At 42.1% G+C, this 12,287-nt stretch overlaps 4 protein-coding genes across 6 annotated transcripts; 2 read left to right on the top strand and 2 right to left on the bottom strand.

Moving 5' to 3' along the window:
• The first annotated feature begins 256 nt into the window (after positions 1 to 256).
• On the top strand, positions 257 to 663 carry LOC119552059 (39S ribosomal protein L34, mitochondrial). The gene is made up of 2 exons (XM_037861820.1): positions 257 to 348; positions 408 to 663. Exons 1-2 carry the CDS (start codon positions 326 to 328, stop codon positions 628 to 630), a joined length of 246 nt encoding a protein of 81 aa, XP_037717748.1. The 5' UTR covers positions 257 to 325; the 3' UTR covers positions 631 to 663.
• On the bottom strand, positions 634 to 4,136 carry LOC119552056 (polynucleotide 5'-hydroxyl-kinase NOL9). 3 transcript variants are annotated; one of them, XM_037861815.1, is made up of 4 exons: positions 3,521 to 4,136; positions 3,250 to 3,465; positions 1,027 to 3,192; positions 634 to 970 (listed from the first exon to the last, which is right to left on the bottom strand). In XM_037861815.1, exons 1-4 carry the CDS (start codon positions 3,969 to 3,971, stop codon positions 699 to 701), a joined length of 3,105 nt encoding a protein of 1,034 aa, XP_037717743.1. In that variant the 5' UTR covers positions 3,972 to 4,136; the 3' UTR covers positions 634 to 698. The 3 variants fall into 3 exon arrangements, with proteins under 3 accessions (XP_037717743.1, XP_037717744.1, XP_037717745.1); XM_037861816.1 differs by having other exon boundaries at positions 1,027 to 3,189; XM_037861817.1 differs by having other exon boundaries at positions 3,250 to 3,462.
• Positions 4,137 to 4,205: 69 nt separating this feature from the next.
• Positions 4,206 to 8,941, top strand: LOC119552058 (ras-like GTP-binding protein Rho1). The gene is made up of 5 exons (XM_037861819.1): positions 4,206 to 4,377; positions 5,022 to 5,185; positions 6,388 to 6,537; positions 7,391 to 7,471; positions 7,532 to 8,941. The coding sequence occupies exons 2-5, from the start codon at positions 5,030 to 5,032 to the stop codon at positions 7,721 to 7,723; spliced, it is 579 nt and encodes a 192-aa protein (XP_037717747.1). The 5' UTR covers positions 4,206 to 4,377; positions 5,022 to 5,029; the 3' UTR covers positions 7,724 to 8,941.
• Positions 8,942 to 9,830: 889 nt separating this feature from the next.
• On the bottom strand, positions 9,831 to 11,630 carry LOC119552057 (GTP-binding protein Rit2). The gene is made up of 3 exons (XM_037861818.1): positions 11,260 to 11,630; positions 11,025 to 11,081; positions 9,831 to 10,956 (listed from the first exon to the last, which is right to left on the bottom strand). The coding sequence occupies exons 1-3, from the start codon at positions 11,477 to 11,479 to the stop codon at positions 10,439 to 10,441; spliced, it is 795 nt and encodes a 264-aa protein (XP_037717746.1). The 5' UTR covers positions 11,480 to 11,630; the 3' UTR covers positions 9,831 to 10,438.
• Between the last annotated feature and the right edge of the window lie 657 nt (positions 11,631 to 12,287).

The following is a 12,287-nucleotide window of genomic DNA, read 5'->3' as shown; positions in this document are numbered from 1 at the left end:
AGAGCGTTATACTAGTAATTTCCAAGCATGTCAAATCAGTCTATTCGATTTATAGATAAACACTCAAATTAATTACGTGGTTTATATAAATGTATGTTATTTATAGTTCTTGAAACTTTTATTTTGGTAACCTAGGAATTAAATTAAACCTCCAAATAAATGTTTAAAATATTTCCTTTTCAATCTATCGTTAATTTGATACGATAGTTACAACCGGGGAACAACTTCGAATTTTCGAACATCGCAGTCTGGCAACGCTAACTTTCTTGATCAGCTGTTCAATGGTTATTTTCTGGTCATACTAACTGGAATTACTTAACTTAACATGCTGCAAGGAATGCTTAAGAGGTAAATGAACAATAAACAATATATTTTGTATGAAATAATATAAGCTAACTCCATTACAGGACCTGCCTGGCGGTTGCCAACACCGCCCAAACGCTAATTTCCCGGGACAAGCACGCCTTCAATCGGGCGCTGCTGAAACCGAAAGTCCGCTGCCATTTCCCCAAACCCATGGAGGTGAAGAGAATCAATGTCCACGGCTGGGAAGCGAGGATGTCCACGCCCGAGGGACGTCGCGTGCTGATGAACAGGATCCTCAGGGGCCGCCACAACATATCCCACTAGCCCTTCGTTAATAAACCTCACTTTATTTACAAATAGTCTTTTTACAATTAGCACGATATAGCCGTAGCTCAGTTTGAGTTCCTTTGATTGGCTGGAACTCCCAGGAAGGCCGGCGCTCTATGGTAGATCTGCTGTATACTCTTCGATGATTTCGAGTCGTCTAGGATGAACACAAAGGGCACAATGTTGTCCACTCCCTGACCCTGATTCTTGAAGTAGCCCTGCGGCAGGGTTAGTTCTCCGCCCAGAATGAGGCAATCCACCAGGGACATCCTTTGCAGCGGCATCGCAGGCACCAGGAACAGCTCCTTCCGGTCATAGTCGATGGCACGAACCACTCCTAAAAGAATAGAGGATCAGTAACTAAACCACAAAAGGCATTAAGCATATACAAACCTATTCCCAAGCACTGAGGCAGGCCTTCTCCTTGCTGATGACACAGATAAACTACATTTGCCTCCATCCCGTGGATCAGTTCTTCCCGTGAATAAGTCTCGCTGGTGGCATGCTCTATCTTCAGGGATTCCAGGGACACCTTTACCGGCTGGCAGTCTGTGAGGGACTTGGCATTGCCTGTGAGACACGAACTAAGGCGTGCCAGCAGGTTGGAATATCGCATGTCCTTGGCGCTCAGGCTCCAAGCTCCTCGATCCTTGGTAGGCGCCACGCTCAGCAACTTGTGGAGTGTGTACTTGGGTATTTCCTTCACCCTGAACTCCTCTGCCGTGTAAATAATGGGTTTCAACTGGGACAAACTGCTCCATTCGAGAAAAGAATCAAAGTTATTGATCGGAACTGGACTGGAGATTTGTATAAGGTCCGTGGGACGGATGCGATCCACCAGCAGGGCCATCAGTTCGGTACCAAATCCTTTGTTATATCCCATAGTATTCACCAGCCAGGGAATATTTGCGTAATTCGGATCCTTATGTATATTCTGGATCAGCTGAATGACTGCTCGAGCATACTGCTCTGCGCACAAGACTATATTGGTGTGGCCCACGACATAAGCTTGGTCGGGTTGCTTGTTGTAGAAGAATCCTGGCCCCAAAAGAGGCCCATCGATAAGGGTACAAGAAACCGTCTGAGGAACGAAGATTTCCGGCTGACCTATGTCCAAATCGATGAGCAGGAGTGATGGGAACTGACCAAGATTTCGATTGATGAGGTATCGCAGTAAACTGGATTTACCAACGCCCTTGCCACCAGCTATTAGAATCCGACTAGAGGCCTGCAGTTTCAACTTATTCCACACCTGCGGCACTTGCAGAGTGCGACTTAGGTCGGAGGATTGGATCAGGCAGTGCAACAAGGATTCACTTTGGTGAAATGGCCGATTGGAAGCGTTGACCAGTGGGAACAAATTCTGCGCCATATGCTTGCCAAAGTTATCCACCAGATGCTGGGCACCTGTATTGCGCTGTAGTAGTACTATTGCATTAGTCTGATTCTGGAAGCTGCCTTGAATCCTGTCCAGCTGGGCGCGTGTAAAGTTCTTGTTGAGCTCATCCCATTGCACCTCATCCTTGGCAGGTTTTTTGGTCTTTGTGGGTGAGATGGACACCCAATTAAGGCCTTTTGGCGAATAAATGGTAAGTGGCTCTTGTCTGCGTGGCCTGTAACCATTCACTGATATCTGGCCACTCAGCAGGGTGAGCACCAGTGTGCCATAAAGCTCTAGGTCCTCTTTAATCACGGCCAGCACATGGTTGCTCTTGAGACTGTTCTCGAACACGCTGAGTTCGGTGAAGTTGGCTTGAGGATTTCTGTAAAAAGGTGTGTCGATTGGTTGGGTAACTTGCTCCTTTTCAGGTGTTATTATCTCTGGTTGTGATTCCTCAGCATCCACTTCGTGTTCCTCAAGAACTTCAGGCTCTTCTATTGCAGTGCTAACTTCTTCTTTAACTGAATCTTCTTCTGGCGGCACAATGGATTCTTCTAGAATCTTTTCCACAACACTTGCCTCTCTTATAGTCTCTTTAGCCTTAGGTTTGCCTTGGTATCTAACCAGTCCTTTCTGGTTTTCGTCCGCAGGTTGATCGTCAAAGATTTCCTCTATAGTAAGCGGCTCTTTTTGTATTCCCAAAGGTTGCTCATCAAAGAATCCATCGATGTCAGGCGGCTCATAGGTTGAATCCAGGTCGTCGCTGTCGAAGAAATCGCTGCCGAATTCCTCACTATCGCTATCTTCGGTGTCAAAATCTTCATCACTGTCAAAGTCTTCGCTATCTTCAATGTCAAACTCCTCGCTGCTGGTATCTTCACTGTCAGATTCATCGCTGTCAAATTCTTCAGATACAAAATCGTCGCTGTCCTGTGGTTCATAATCATCATCCTCTTCGTCACTGTCGATTTCCGCCAAAGCATTCTTGAATACCTCAATCTTTCGAACTATTCCTTTGCCATCACCTTGCAATAGGTGAGCGCGGTTCTCTACATTTTCAAATGGAGCAGGTAGGGCTAGTATTTTGCTCTGATTCCCTTTGGATTTGGCTTTAAAAATTTGTGGCTCCTTAAAGAAATTTTCGCTTACTTCCTCGGAGTCATCGGTAAACGAATCTGCTGAAAAACAATTTAGATGTATATAAAGCATAGATAGTAATACCAAGAATTACGTACCATTTCCTATAGAATTATCCTCTATCTCTTCATATTCTTCATCTGTTGATAAAATCTCAAAATCCATCTGTTCGTTGTCAATACCATTTCTTGGGATAACTTTCGAGCTTTTGACTGGACCATTGTATGATATGTTAAATCCATTTTGTTTAAGTTCCTTGGATATTTGAGGTTTATTCTTTAATCTGTCGATTTTGGAACCTTTTGTTTTTGCTTCTGTAAAATGAAAATAAAATAATTTGTATTTATGATGAAATTGTATAAAGCTTACCGTTTTTCTTAGGATCTTTTCCTTTAGGGTCTTTTTTAAGTTTCTTTGGCACGGGAATATTAAATGTTTCCATTACAACGGGACCCTTGGAAATAGTCTGGAATTTTGCTTTGGGGCTCTTCCCTGGAGTAGTAACATCCTGCTTGGGCCTCTTTTTGGATGGAGAACTATCTGGTATTGTCTCCTTATTGGAAACCGGCCTCTTTTGGGCAGCCTTCTTCTTTGTCTTTGATTTCAGGGGCGACTCCATCTGAACTTTTTGCATCTTTGGGGGCGAAATCTCTGCGGAAGCACTGGAAGCCTTTGGAACCACCTTCTGTTTGGAAGCCACAGGTGGAGGCGCTGGTTTCCCCGGCTTTCTTCGACCGGAGGCAAGTTCTCGCTGTTCGGTGAGCTGGAAACTCAGCTGCATTTCTTTCAACATTTGCTCGCTAAGCCTTCCTGTTTTCATTTTCCGTAGAAACGTTGAGAGTTTATTAATTCCCGGGCCATGCGACCGGCGATGTAAGAAGAAGAATCAATATCATATGTTTAGTATGACCAGCCATTGGAACAGCAACAGAGTTGCCACATGGTAAGCTATTCGATAAACGGAAATAACAGCCCTGCGGTCGAAGGCGTTGGTTTGGTCATCGAACGTTCATCGCGCTACCGAGAAATGAAACGGATGAACATTGTTCATCGTCATTTTGCATGGGAAAAAATCGTCGAGTTCAATTCGAATTTTTGTAATTGCATTAACTTTTATACGATATAGCTAAACGGTAGACGCATAAGAATCAACAAATTTGTGCCATTTTGTAAGCAAATTAAGTGTCGAATTCGTGCTGAGTGTTGTGAAATCACCAATATAAATTGTAAGTGGCCGAAAGAGCAGGAGTGAAAAAATTCCACACAGCACGCACACCAATGTACGCACGCCCAGCCAGAGGGGCACACAGACACAGCGTAGTCGCACAGACACACACACACACACGCGCGCGTACGGAGAGTGGATGATGAGATGTTTTTGGAATAAAGCGAGAGCGGGACGGGGCGCGGAGTTTCCTGGAGAGAGGGAGTGAGAGAGGGGCGGGCGGCCCTATGACGCGACCAGAAAGGAAAATCCAAATGCGAATGCGAAAAGGCGAGAAAAACGGGAAAACTCGGCTAACGGGCAAATGGACAGAGTGGACAATGGCCAGAAAGAAAGAACCCCACACTTTTGACTATTAGATCGTTGTTCAGCCGCGAGTATGACTAAGTGTGTGTGCGAGCGAGAGAGGGCTATCGAAAAGAGAGCGAGCGAGCGGGCGCGTGTGAGTGTGTGTGTGTGTGTGTGTGCTGTGGAAGTGAGTTGCTTTTTCATTTTGATAATTTTTGGATGTTCGCTCAGTTTTCGCGAATAAATTAAACAGAACTGAACGGCGAACCGGGGAATTCGGAATCGGAATCGTACTCCGGGATTCCACTGCATCTTTTGATTGCATCCTAAGTACAATTTCGACTTTGCCTTTTGCAGAACTTCCAATGACGACGATTCGCAAGAAATTGGTAATTGTCGGCGACGGTGCCTGCGGTAAAACTTGCCTTCTGATTGTCTTCAGCAAAGATCAGTTCCCCGAGGTCTATGTGCCCACCGTGTTCGAGAATTATGTGGCCGACATTGAGGTGGATGGCAAACAGGTAAGCCACCCCCTGATAACCCCACCCCACCCCAAAACCACCCCACCCGAGTGATAATCATCTGATCTCGTTTTATAATAATAATTTGTGTGTGCATTCCAATTCATTCCGTTTTTTCAAGTGCGCGTATCCTCTTTTTTACACTTTCTTCTTCCCCGATTTGTATTTGTATTCCCCATGGGTATGTGTTTTTATTGTTCTCTTGTTTGTGCCACCCACAACTTCACCCACACCTATGTACCATGTCTTTCCTTTTTGTTCCCTTGTAAAAAGAAGAAAAAGTGACTCAATATCGCCTGATACTTACAGTAAACACTAATAAACAAACATAGCCTATAGAGAGATCGTTTTGCGTTTAGTGCGGGATTTCGGGATTACTTTGATTATTCGGTAGAAGAATCCAAACTTTTGATAGCAGTGATTAAGTCACACTTGGCCACATTTCCCCACACTTACATACATACGTACATACATACTAAACAGAGAGTTGGCAGCACCAATACCAGTGGAGCAGCTCCCTTCCTTCCGCTCGTTTTCTTTTCTTTTATTTTGTATTTGTCTTATACAAGTCCGTTGCGCACATACAGTTTAATGCGTTGCGCCGCCCCCCGCTCTCTCTCTCTCTCGCTGGCTGGCTCTCCCTTGCTCTCTTACTCTCTCCCCACCTAACCTACCTGTGCACTCTCTTTTGGGTAGAACTCTCCATTCCCCCACCTCGCTCTCCCTCTCACGAAATGTAATGTGCGATTTCCAAGGGGCATTAAGTCATGATTTGGCTATATGTACATATTCCATTCGGATCCCCAATATTTTCAGGCGCTTTTTGAAATAAACACTGTGTTTGCCTTTGCTGCGCAATATGGCGGGTTTTCGGTTTTTTCAGTTTTTCAGCTTTCTGTTTCTGTTTGTATTTCTGTTTGGATAGCGTTTACATACACACGTTCACGTCATTCTACTTCGCCTCGCTTCGATGTGATTAATTCGTTTGGCATTTCCGCCAAGTTCCTTGCTCACACTCTCTTACTCGCGCTATCTTCAACTCGAAGTTGTCCGGTCCTCGTCTCTGAAACCCCATTCCCATCCCAAACCTCGAATCCCACAACTCTACCTATCTATCTATCTATCTATCTATCTGTAATCGTGATGACACACTTGCAACTGCAGTTCCCATTCATAATCACAATCCACTTCCAAATTACCAGGTGGAGCTGGCCCTGTGGGATACGGCCGGGCAGGAGGACTACGACAGACTACGACCGCTGAGCTATCCCGACACTGACGTCATACTGATGTGTTTCTCAGTGGATTCACCCGATTCGCTAGAAAATATTCCTGAAAAATGGACCCCAGAGGTAAGTACTACTGGAAACGGCAATACACCCTAGGGAACTTCTGTAACTCGAACGATAATAAAATTAAATGTTCCTAAACTCGAAAACAAAGAAAGATACTTTTGGACCTACGCAAAAACAAAAAATATTAAAGGCAGAATTTCTTAAAACATTTTTTTTGCAAAGATCACAATAAGAAATTTTTGACTATCAAAATTTCTGACCTTATAATTTTTAAAACATTCCCTAAGTCACAGATAAACAGATCTTTCCATTTGCTCACTCATTTCTAAAGGTCTCTTAACAGATCATACAAGTTTTTTACAAATTTCATAAAACTAATATGGAATAGGTTTTTATTCCATTCCATTTTTTATTTGAGTTTACACTTCAAGTTGAATTTTATCAAGATTCGATCCTATACTTAAACAACATTAAACTGTTGGGAATCCCATTTCTCTATCGCAAAAGTGGTCAGAACTCGCATTTGTTATCTTGGCAATGCTCTTTGGTAACTTAAATGTAGAACTAGCCAGATTTTAAGTGGTGTATGATTACTATCGATATTAGTAATTGTAACTAAAATATTTCTTAATCTTTTTTTAAAAGTTCTATGACTCGAAGTCTTAGAATATTTTTATTAATTTGCTAAAGTTTTCTTTGCTTCAGTCCTTATCAGACCGTTTTTGTAGAAGATGATCTCTTATCTTTAAAAAGCGTTGTTTTGAACACAAAACAAGATATTGAAGTTGGTTTATTTTAAGTTTCAATATCTGACAGATATTAAGATACACGTTCGAGTTACAGATGTAAGACTGATTATACTTATGAACTATATATGAAACCATCAACTAATCTCCGGAAATCCTTGCAGGTCAAGCACTTTTGTCCAAATGTTCCAATCATTTTGGTAGGAAATAAGAAAGATTTGCGAAATGATCCCAACACAATTCGGGTAAGTATCCGCACTGTGGGCCCGCTCAAACTAGAGGACTAATCCAAATCGATTTTACAGGATCTAGCAAAAATGAAGCAGGAGCCGGTGAAGCCGCAAGAGGGTCGCGCCATGGCCGAGAAGATTAATGCCTTTGCCTATTTGGAGTGCTCGGCCAAGTCCAAGGAGGGTGTGCGAGATGTTTTCGAGACGGCAACTAGGGCCGCGCTGCAAGTCAAAAAGAGGAAGAAGACCAGATGCCTTTTGCTCTAAAAGAGCAAATCAACAACATGAAAATCTTTACCACACACACAGCAACAACAACAACAACAGCATACACACACACACACAACACACAGCACACAACATACACACACCTTTTACAACAATAACGAGCTGAACAACCACTCAAGAACAACCAGAACATCGGATACGGATACACGAAGCTGCACCACCCAACAGCAAAAGCAACAGCAAGAACAACATGAGGAGAAACAGAGCTTGATGAGCTACAAGATACAAGATCGGATGAGGAGAGGGAGCAGCGGAATAAGGGAAGGCAGCATCAAGTAGAATGTCAAACGCGGATTTGATTTTATATACAGTCTAGTGTAGTTATAAACCGAAGTAAACAACAGTAATAACTATGGCATTATTATTTGTAACCCTAGGGCAGAGCAGATCGATCAGTCAGCCACTGCAAGCAAATATATATCGATATATGTAAACATATTCAAGTTGTGTCCGTTTCTGTCCACCACCCCCCCTCCTTGATGTATGATGATGATGTATTTTATGTACGATGTTTGTTTGTTTTATATATATAGATTTTTTGTTTCGTGATCTGTGTTGTCAAGTTTAGCCGGCTGTGGCAGGATGAGATTGTGTCGTATTGTGAGGGTGAGTGAGGCAGGTGGAATCAGAATCAGAAGTTGGACCTTAAGGTCCTTGGCGTAGGCGTAGGCGACGAGATGAGAGTTATGTTCCCTTTAAATCTATCAGATGCAGAGAGACCAGAGACCGCCAATAGAAGATGCAAGTGAAACTACATTACAAGAACCGAACTAAACACAAAACAAAACAAAAACAAAAAAACGATAAATGTTTATTTAACTAAACGTAAGCCACAAATGAGATGCATTCAGTTTTCGCGTGGGGAGATGCTAAAAGGGAGAAATTTTGATGATGATGATGAAACAACTATTTCGAGCGCATTAAGCGAGTTTTTAATATTTGTACTTTGCATTAAAACGAGTGGAAAACATAAAAAAAAGATACTACAAAACAACCAAACTATATGAAGAGTATTTTATGATTTTATAAAATACGAATATACATATAATTATACTATACAGTACATATGTGTATGTCTCTTTTTTGTATTTTGTACCGTCAATCGTGTAATTCTCACACAGAAGTTGAAAAACTCGAAGATGCATCAGATACAACCAAACTATATTATACTTATGAATAAACAGTACATTTGATCTACTCTTGGTTTAACTCAATGTTTTACTTGGACAAGGGATTGAAATTTAAATCAGCTGTATTATGATGATATGGATGTAGAACTCCCAAGAAAGTCAGCCCATCTGGAACCAAAACTCGCACCTTTAACGGGGTTTCAAAAAAAACTTTATTTAGGGGATTGTTTTTGTTTATTTTGTGCTTTTGTATGCTTTTTTTACATTTAAAATGTACATAACATTATGAATCAAAGTTTTTTGGTTTTTTCTCGATCGGGGTATTACATTTCAATATTATTCCCGAACAGGTATGCCGTTTTTGAAACGACATGGACACGACAGAATGCATTGCACATACAGTTCCCAAGACTATTCTCTTAAAACGTACTTTTTAGATCGCTTTACTTTTATATTTCTACCCGCATATTTGATTACTCGTTTTCGTATTTAGCTGTTGTTTTCGTTAGTCGATCTGGTTGGTTCGAAAGGATTCGCAATAACAATTAATTATTAGTAATTCTGGGGATCGTTTAACAAACAGAGTAATTAAAGCCGTGTTAGTATCTCGTTTCCGGTGATGCAGTTAACATTGATGAGAGGAACTCATGGTGAATGCTTAGAGAACGTGATGTGTGTGGTTGCACATTGTGTGTGTAAAAAGTAATCAACAGATTGGTTAAACTAATAATAAATAAACTTAGGCGTAACACGTGTGTCCTTAACAATATAAACAATAAACTTCTCTCAAACTTAAACAACAAATGCATCGGCTGTCGTGGGCTTAAATTATCAATTATTCGTTATTAATTTGGGCTTGGATCCGACATTGGAACGCACTTTTCTCATTCATATTTCGTTATTAGCAATGTTCCCGCGTTTTCACATACTTAGGTCGATCGATCGATTTTATAATATTAGTATACATTAAATTCAACATTTATTCGATTAGTTAAATGTGTTGCTTGTGTCGTATGTCATGTGCGTGTCATCTGGGTAAATACGTACATACATAGGTTTAAAAATCTTTCCCTACTCCCGCTTCGCTCGCCCGGCAACTGGCCTAAATGGGTTAATCTCCTGGCTAGGATTCAGAGCAATCAGATTCTTCTTGCTGAATTTAAATGCTTTTGAGCTTCGGCCAATTGCCACACTTTTGCTTAATCGCTCTCTTCTAGGAATCAACGTTAGTAATATTTACTACATAAACATATGTACGTGCATTGTTAATATGTATCTTTTGGATCGGTGCTTAAACGTATTGATATACTCTATCGCTGCTCTACCGCCTTCCTAACCCTTTTTTTGGCCGACAACAAGTACTTTAAATAGTTTTTTTCGTAACAAATAATAAATAAACCACTGTGGCCATAACAATTAGTTTTCCTCTCCCCTCGTATCTTCTGTCTGCTGTATCTATCGGATGTGGGCGTTTTTTCTATATACCATGTATGCATCAATAGCGAACAAAAGTTACTCGTATGTGGTGTGGTTAATATTGCACTCGTTTAGGGACATCCCCATCCTAGTTGAGGTTTCGTCTGCGCCGGAACACCAAAGCGAAGATGGATCGGATGCGCCACCAGCGGCTGCGTCGCCCCGTATGGATCTTCTCCGAATTGGAGTCCGTGCCCAGGGCCTTTTGCATCTCCTTGCGCCTAATCTCACGTACCAAGGTGTAGAATGCCTCATCGATGTAATGACGCAGTGCAGCCGAGGTCTCAAAGAAGGGGCAGCCAAACTGATTGGCCAGATTCTTGCCCTCCTCCGTGGTGACTTTTCGCTGCGACTCCAGGTCCACCTTGTTGGCGATCAGTACCAAGGGAATGTCCTCGGAAAGCCTTACACGGGTGATCAGTTTGCGATACTCAGAGGCCTCCTGGAAGCTGTGGCGGTCGGTCACCGAGTAGCAGATGATGAAACCTTCGCCGCAACGCATATATTGGTCCCGCATGGCCGTGAACTCCACCTGGCCGGCGGTGTCAAGGATGTCGAGCAGGGCGGCCTCATTGTCGATGACCGCCTGTTGCTGGTAGGAGTCCTCTGTGGGGGTTGGAAACCGGTATATGTAGGGGGTATATTTTTGGTTGGGGGTGCAAAGCCTTCCTCACCAATTGTGGGGTCATGGTAGTCCAGGAAACTGTGGCTCACGAACTGAAGGGTGACAGCTGTTCGGGTTTCATCGTCGTCGTCGTCGTCGTTTTGAGGGGGCGTTATGTTGGTGGGTGGCGGGTCCAAAACAAAGCGTAAAAGAAATTGAGATAATTTATTGATTTTTCGCAGCCCCCCAATCAAAGTGCGCAGTGATAACTCGGCGTTTTTCTTTGGACGCTCAGCGCGGCTCACCTGACTTTCCAACGCCCCCATCGCCGAGTATGACAATCTTGTAGACCCTCAAACCGCCCCTCATATTCTGGGGCGGCACAGGCGGTTGCTTCACCAGGCTGCCGTTGTCCCTGTGGTCGTTGGGCATCCGCATCGAGTCCGTGTCGGCGGCACTGGTGCAGGACCTCAGCTTGCTGGATCGCTTCAGTGACGCACAGCCGATGGACATGTCGCCGGCCATAACTCCCACTGGCCAACAAGGATTTAGCCCTAGTCCCTCGTCCAAGTCCCGTTTGCCCGTTCGATCGGATCACACGGAGAACCTCTGCACCACCGTCGCCAATTGTGTATTATTTTCTTGTTTTTCTCGGGCTCGGGGTTGGTTCTCTTAGGGATAGGAGCGTGAGGGATAGTATCTAAGAGGCACGAGCACGAAAATAAAGTCGTAGTGCGCATGAATTTAAATGTGATTTCTTTAGGTAGTTATTATTTTTTATATTTAACTGATATCTCGATAGAATTTCTTAAAATAGTACAATATCTGTACTCAATGTTTTATTAATTGTTGTAAATAGAACCATTTTTTAAAGCTATAGGACCATATTCTAGTAATTCTTGAAAAAATAACCATTCTTAAGAATAAAATATAAATATTTCTTATACGTATATCATATGGTTCGTAACTTCAAAAAGAAAGGGCAAACGACTTAACAATAACTACGTAATTTATGTTTTTAGTATCGTCATAGTATCCGGTTCCGAAACTATCGTTAAGTCTGGAATTTTGACCAATTTTCCACATTAGCTAGTTTAGCTAGTTTTAGTTCAACAAGTAAAAACTTAAAATAAGAATTTAAAAAATATAGTTTAAAAGCAACATATACTTTATATATTTAACTGATATCTTGATAGAATTTCTTAAAATAATAATATCTGTACCCAATATTCTATCAATTGTTGCAAAAAGAAGCACTTTTAAGAATACAATATAAATATTTCTTTAGCTATGTCCCCAATATTTTAGTAATTGTTGTAAAAATAACCATTTT

This window comes from Drosophila subpulchrella, chromosome 2R, assembly GCF_014743375.2.
Source record: "Drosophila subpulchrella strain 33 F10 #4 breed RU33 chromosome 2R, RU_Dsub_v1.1 Primary Assembly, whole genome shotgun sequence".
NCBI classification, from domain to species: domain Eukaryota; kingdom Metazoa; phylum Arthropoda; class Insecta; order Diptera; family Drosophilidae; genus Drosophila; species Drosophila subpulchrella.
The sequence above is the reverse complement of the archived record's forward strand: the minus strand, read 5'-3'. Positions and strand labels throughout refer to the sequence as shown.

What these genes read in the sequence shown, in the direction of transcription:
- LOC119552059 (XM_037861820.1), top strand. Translation starts at nt 326, where the DNA reads ATGCTGCAAGGAATGCTTAAGAG. An exon ending in CTGCAAGGAATGCTTAAGAG is followed by an intron (nt 349 to 407) that starts GTAAATGAACAA and finishes ACTCCATTACAG; the next exon opens with GACCTGCCTGGCGGTTGCCA.
- LOC119552056 (XM_037861815.1), bottom strand. Translation starts at nt 3,971, where the DNA reads ATGAAAACAGGAAGGCTTAGCGAGCAAATGTTGAAAGAAATGCAGCTG. An exon ending in AAAAGATCCTAAGAAAAACG is followed by an intron (nt 3,466 to 3,520) that starts GTAAGCTTTATA and finishes TTCATTTTACAG; the next exon opens with AAGCAAAAACAAAAGGTTCC. An exon ending in GCCTCAGTGCTTGGGAATAG is followed by an intron (nt 971 to 1,026) that starts GTTTGTATATGC and finishes CTATTCTTTTAG; the next exon opens with GAGTGGTTCGTGCCATCGAC.
- LOC119552058 (XM_037861819.1), top strand. Translation starts at nt 5,030, where the DNA reads ATGACGACGATTCGCAAGAAATTGGTAATTGTCGGCGACGGTGCCTGC. An exon ending in CTGAAAAATGGACCCCAGAG is followed by an intron (nt 6,538 to 7,390) that starts GTAAGTACTACT and finishes AAATCCTTGCAG; the next exon opens with GTCAAGCACTTTTGTCCAAA. An exon ending in ATGATCCCAACACAATTCGG is followed by an intron (nt 7,472 to 7,531) that starts GTAAGTATCCGC and finishes TCGATTTTACAG; the next exon opens with GATCTAGCAAAAATGAAGCA.
- LOC119552057 (XM_037861818.1), bottom strand. Translation starts at nt 11,479, where the DNA reads ATGGCCGGCGACATGTCCATCGGCTGTGCGTCACTGAAGCGATCCAGC. An exon ending in TGGGGGCGTTGGAAAGTCAG is followed by an intron (nt 11,082 to 11,259) that starts GTGAGCCGCGCT and finishes AAACCCGAACAG; the next exon opens with CTGTCACCCTTCAGTTCGTG. An exon ending in CTACCATGACCCCACAATTG is followed by an intron (nt 10,957 to 11,024) that starts GTGAGGAAGGCT and finishes CAACCCCCACAG; the next exon opens with AGGACTCCTACCAGCAACAG.